The sequence below is a fragment of the Oculina patagonica genome, chromosome 4, assembly GCF_052425735.1.
Source record: "Oculina patagonica isolate OP01 chromosome 4, crgOcupat, whole genome shotgun sequence".
In the NCBI taxonomy this organism is placed as follows: Eukaryota; Metazoa; Cnidaria; class Anthozoa; order Scleractinia; family Oculinidae; genus Oculina; species Oculina patagonica.
In genome coordinates this window covers 38,134,729-38,139,326 of record NC_135761.1, presented here as the reverse complement: position 1 = coordinate 38,139,326, position 4,598 = coordinate 38,134,729, and the positions used below count along the sequence as shown (strand labels likewise).

The 4,598-nt window shown below is 37.8% G+C and overlaps 1 protein-coding gene across 1 annotated transcript; it reads left to right on the top strand.

The window, feature by feature from the left end:
• The first annotated feature begins 2,509 nt into the window (after window positions 1-2,509).
• LOC144648695 (uncharacterized) lies at window positions 2,510-4,295 on the top strand. Its single transcript, XM_078508180.1, has 5 exons — window positions 2,510-2,671; window positions 2,781-2,889; window positions 2,993-3,105; window positions 3,214-3,799; window positions 4,233-4,295. Exons 1-4 carry the CDS (start codon window positions 2,592-2,594, stop codon window positions 3,338-3,340), a joined length of 429 nt encoding a protein of 142 aa, XP_078364306.1. The 5' UTR covers window positions 2,510-2,591; the 3' UTR covers window positions 3,341-3,799; window positions 4,233-4,295.
• Window positions 4,296-4,598: the final 303 nt, after the last annotated feature.

Here is a 4,598-nt window from a genome sequence, read left to right as displayed (position 1 = left end):
AAGAAGTTGAGCAGCTGGCTTATGTGGATACCAGGAGAGAATGCTTGGACCAGCTCACCAACAACCTGCAGAGGAGTAAGGGTGTACCAGTGGTAGATGTGATGCGCTTCTTTCATGGAGATGGGCCAGAACAGCAATTTGAAAGTGGAGACCAAACGGGGGAGAAACAATGGTTGCATTTCCTGTAGTGGTGACTCCCGTAGATATTGTGACTTAGTGTACTGCTTCAGCAGCAGCACCGCTGCAGAATACTTCGTGCAGGACCAGCTGGAAGAAGGACCGCAATGGAGGAATCAAGCCATTCAAAGATATGACTGTACCAGAGCTGAAAATCGAGTCTGTAACAAAGGGATTGGATGTAGACGAGAGATTAAAGAGGAAGGAACTGCAGCAAAACCTGAAGGACCATCTAAAGGGTGTGCAAAGAGTGCCAGCCTTGTTAATCAACGAGCAGGATAAGAGCTTGAAAGACATCAACTTGGGTACAGAAATTATGCTTTCCACTGTTATTTTATTTATTTTATTCTTAGTTTTAATGAAGAATGAAACAGGAAACAGAAAATGGCATCAGAGTGCTGTTGTATTGAAAGTTCATCCAAAAAATGAGTTTAGTCTACTGCGGCAAAACTACACTGTACTACCCAGGTACTAGCACTACTAAAACTGATACTAATTAATACTACTGCTACTGTTATTATTGTTATGATGTTTATTCTAATTGTTATAATTACTATTATTATTATCATAAGTATTATTACTATTATTATTATTATTATTATCATTATTATATTATTATTAAGTAGAATTGTTCTCCTTAGTGCTAATTAGCTAAAATATACACATTTGCAGCCAAAGCCCATCATTTATCCATGAAATACACTTTGACAAGATACAGTGTATTGTTTTTCTTTATACCTTTCTCTATTCAGAGATGTATGAGGTACTTCCCACAGAGCCACTGCATGATGTGAAAGAACATACAGCCAATGTGATTTCGGAAATCACCCACCACCTTACTAATGATGAGAAAGTTGCATTTCGACAGACACTGGAGTTAGTGAATGGTACCAAAGACCAACTGCGTGGCTCGGACTACCGAGAGATGACTATAGTGCTCACCAAGCAACTCAGAGGCTAGGAAGTGTTGCATAACTGTGCTGTTATTTGCTATCTTCTACTGCACAGCAGTTAAAATATGCTAAATAGATGTGCTTTTAAAAAAAACTTCTAAAAAATTAGTAGAATACCGGTACTATCATTAATTTAAAAAAAAATACCAAATAATAATAATAATAATAATAATAATAATAATACATTGTGTAATAATACTTGATGTGACTCATTTATTTGATAGGAATTGTGAGTGACAAGGTGCAGACTCTTATGATTATATCATTTTTCTCATTAGGAGACCAAAGTGACAGAATTCAATTTGATGGAAAGCCCCACTCGTGATACACTAAACGAAGAGAACAGCCAGGTTATTGACATATTTTTTTTACTATAAAAAAGAGTCCTTCCTTCTTTTTGAGGCAGACTTGAGCAGTTTATTTAAATTACGCCTTTTAATGTATGTATTTTTTCTTAGACTGTATGGGAAGCAGATATGCATGTAGAAGCAGATATAGAAGGCAAAAGTGAAAATGCTGAAAAGGTGATGATCAAATGATTCGTACTCCATTAAAATACTTTTTTGATTCCTACATAATTTTTTGACTGGAACTTTTTAGTGAAGTTATGTACTCAGCAAACCTGTACATTGTTTTTTTTTAACAGGACTGTGACTTAAGACTGCGTGAATGGGTGGCTGTATTCTACCCGCATAAGTTTTTCGTTGGCAGAATAACAGAGTTGCACCCTGATGGGCAGTGTATAATGAAATTTCTACAACGGCGGCCTGGTGACTTATTTGAATTTCGTAATGACCTTGAAACCATTAACAAGGAGTGGATTTTTTTTAGAGCAGTGTGTCGCTGGCAGGAAGGAAGGGGTTTAAAGTAGAAGATTTAAAACAAATTGAGAGCCAGTTGAGCAATTTAAGAAAAAGTTCCTTCTTAGAGAAAAGGTGAGTTTTATAAGTGCCCTTTTTATTGTGATGGTTCAATGATGATGAAAATGTTCACAGGAGTGAACTGCTTTAACCCTCATCAAAATCTTCTACTTGATAGATTTCTTTCTTTCTTTTTTTTTGCTGTGGTCAGATAATGAGTAACTTGTGAACCTTATGCTAACTGGATAGATCACAATCCGATTGCCTTGGGCAACTCAGCTTTTCTACCAACCGGGAAACGCTAAAAAGAAATTTACAAAATTTCAACTATTATGAACTTAAAACCTTTCTCACGCAGATTATTGACGCCTGCCTACCTGTGGTCAATACAGATAGTAAACAGAGATTTTTTGCTGCAGAAACGACTGTGGAAGGGTGAAAACTTAAGGATGTTGACGTTGTGGTCGTCCCAATGAATATCAAACTCGGCATTGGACACTTCTGGTATGTTTAGTTCAGTTTACGTAAAAATATTGGCTTTTTTGATTTGACGAATGGTCTACCCCCATCCACATGCAGTTGATGTGAAGCGTAAAAGGCGATGTACTTTGATCCCCTGAGTTCGAAGGAGCGAAAGATGGATGGCAGTGACAAATTATGTTCTTTGATTGCCGGAATAAGGTGGGAATTCCTTAAATGATATCTCTATCTTTCTCAAATCAGTACCCTGGCATGCAATGACTTCACCTCTGGCAATTCTTCTTCTTATCCATTGTATCCACTGTTGTAGTCATCTGATTGAAGTTAAGACTGGATGGAAATGCACAGATTGGCCCTGTGTCGAGCCTCGTCACTACCACCAGCAAGTTAGTTATAATTGCGGAGTAATCTCTTGCCTGGTAAATATCCTATTAACTGCATAATTCTGCTGATTTGGGAAGGTTCATTAAATAATCCTTAAATAATGATGGTCGTTCATTTTAATTTACTATCATACTTTAGTTTGCACGACGTCTGGCGGAAGGACTGGACTGCAATGGAAATTTCTCCCCGAGGATGGAGAGACAAAGAATGGCTGGCGCACTCCTTGGTTCATGTTTTAGTGATATAGGGAGGTACGGTCACCTTTTAAGGACTTTAAGGTTTTTGAGGTTCACGGTATTTTATTTTAATGCCAGCGCACATGATTACTTACATATTTATACGTTCTATCTTACTTGCAGACGAAACAAGGATGTATGCAAAATCTGCCATGACGATGACGGAGAAGATTGGGCAGGATGCGATGGTTGTGCCCAGTACTTCCATGCAAGCTGCCTTGGAGTTGATTTGTCTCAACTGCTTTGTTAGCCTTTCTTTTTCTGTCCTTGTTAAAGGCTAACGTCAAAACTGAATTGTAAACGGCCACATCTTATAAGCTTAACACTTTTGAACTTTTATCTAGTGCTCAAGTGAAGAAGCGCAAGTACAAGAGTTTATGCAAATCATCAGAAAAACAAGCACAAGCATTGAAACATTTTCATTCTAAACCAACTTCATTGAACAAAGTTTATTGAGGCGAAGTAATGACACGTCAACAATGCTTGAAAATGAAGCGATGCGTAGCAAAGCGAAGAAAACGATGAAAAAGTCTCTGAAATTGATTCACTAGTCAAGAGGAGAAAGCTGAGTATCAACAACTCCCAGCAATGTACCCAAGGAATGTTTAAGGACATACTGTATGGCGTTAAAGAAGAAGACCAGTTTAAAAAATTTTGTTACTTAGCAGCTGGGAAGACAACTTTGGCGCGTTGGAGAAAAAATAAAAAGGTAAACCACTGCTTTCTCCCTACATGCATTAGGAAACATTATTAGTGCAGGTAGATTGAACATTATTTTAAACAGTGGATCTTAACGTGATTCATTAAAACTTTGATACCAGCACTGTTTTAAGATGTATTCACTAGTTCCACTGAGATCTAACACCCCTTGAATAGTTTTGAAGAAGAGCATATTTATCGGATGGACTTTTAATAAAGAAAGAATGATGCATAAAAATTAGTCTATTTTGGTCCTGTTTTTAAAGGGTCCGTTTATCATTTTGTAGGCAACTGGATCAAAAATCAACGAAGACACCATTAAAGAGGTAACTCTATAGGCACAATAATGACTTAATTTTTTACTATTTCACCAGTGTGTATACATACACAGTCATACATAGTTACTGAATTGGCTATAAGTTCTTTTGTTTTAATTTTTCTAGCTGAGGGGCGAATGTCAAGATTTAGAGCTGAGGCTGGGTTCCTCACAATATCAACTTGACGAGGTACGTGCGTAACTTCGTCTGATCAGTTAAAATTGATTAAATGCAGCCGCCATCTTCGAAGACCCAAGGGCAGTTAGTGGGGGTGAGGAAACGCAAAACTCCATGATGAAATTAATATGGGTCCTGCACTTCATGCTGCAAGGTAAGTGGCATATTGGTCCTCAGTGTTTGTATCCATGGTGTCAAGTGATGCTGCCACGACATGTACCTCCTCGACGAATATCTGGTATTTTGGCCACACCGATTCCTTCTGCGAGACACATTATTGAAGATGGAGAAAATATTCTTGAAGTGTTGCACCAA

Excerpts from the sequence above, each read along its gene's own strand:
- LOC144648695 (XM_078508180.1), top strand. The coding sequence starts at position 2,592 with ATGTACTTTGATCCCCTGAGTTCGAAGGAGCGAAAGATGGATGGCAGT. Across the intron at positions 2,672-2,780 it reads TCTTTGATTGCCGGAATAAG|TCATCTGATTGAAGTTAAGA; the intron begins GTGGGAATTCCT and ends CCACTGTTGTAG. Across the intron at positions 2,890-2,992 it reads GCGGAGTAATCTCTTGCCTG|TTTGCACGACGTCTGGCGGA; the intron begins GTAAATATCCTA and ends ATCATACTTTAG.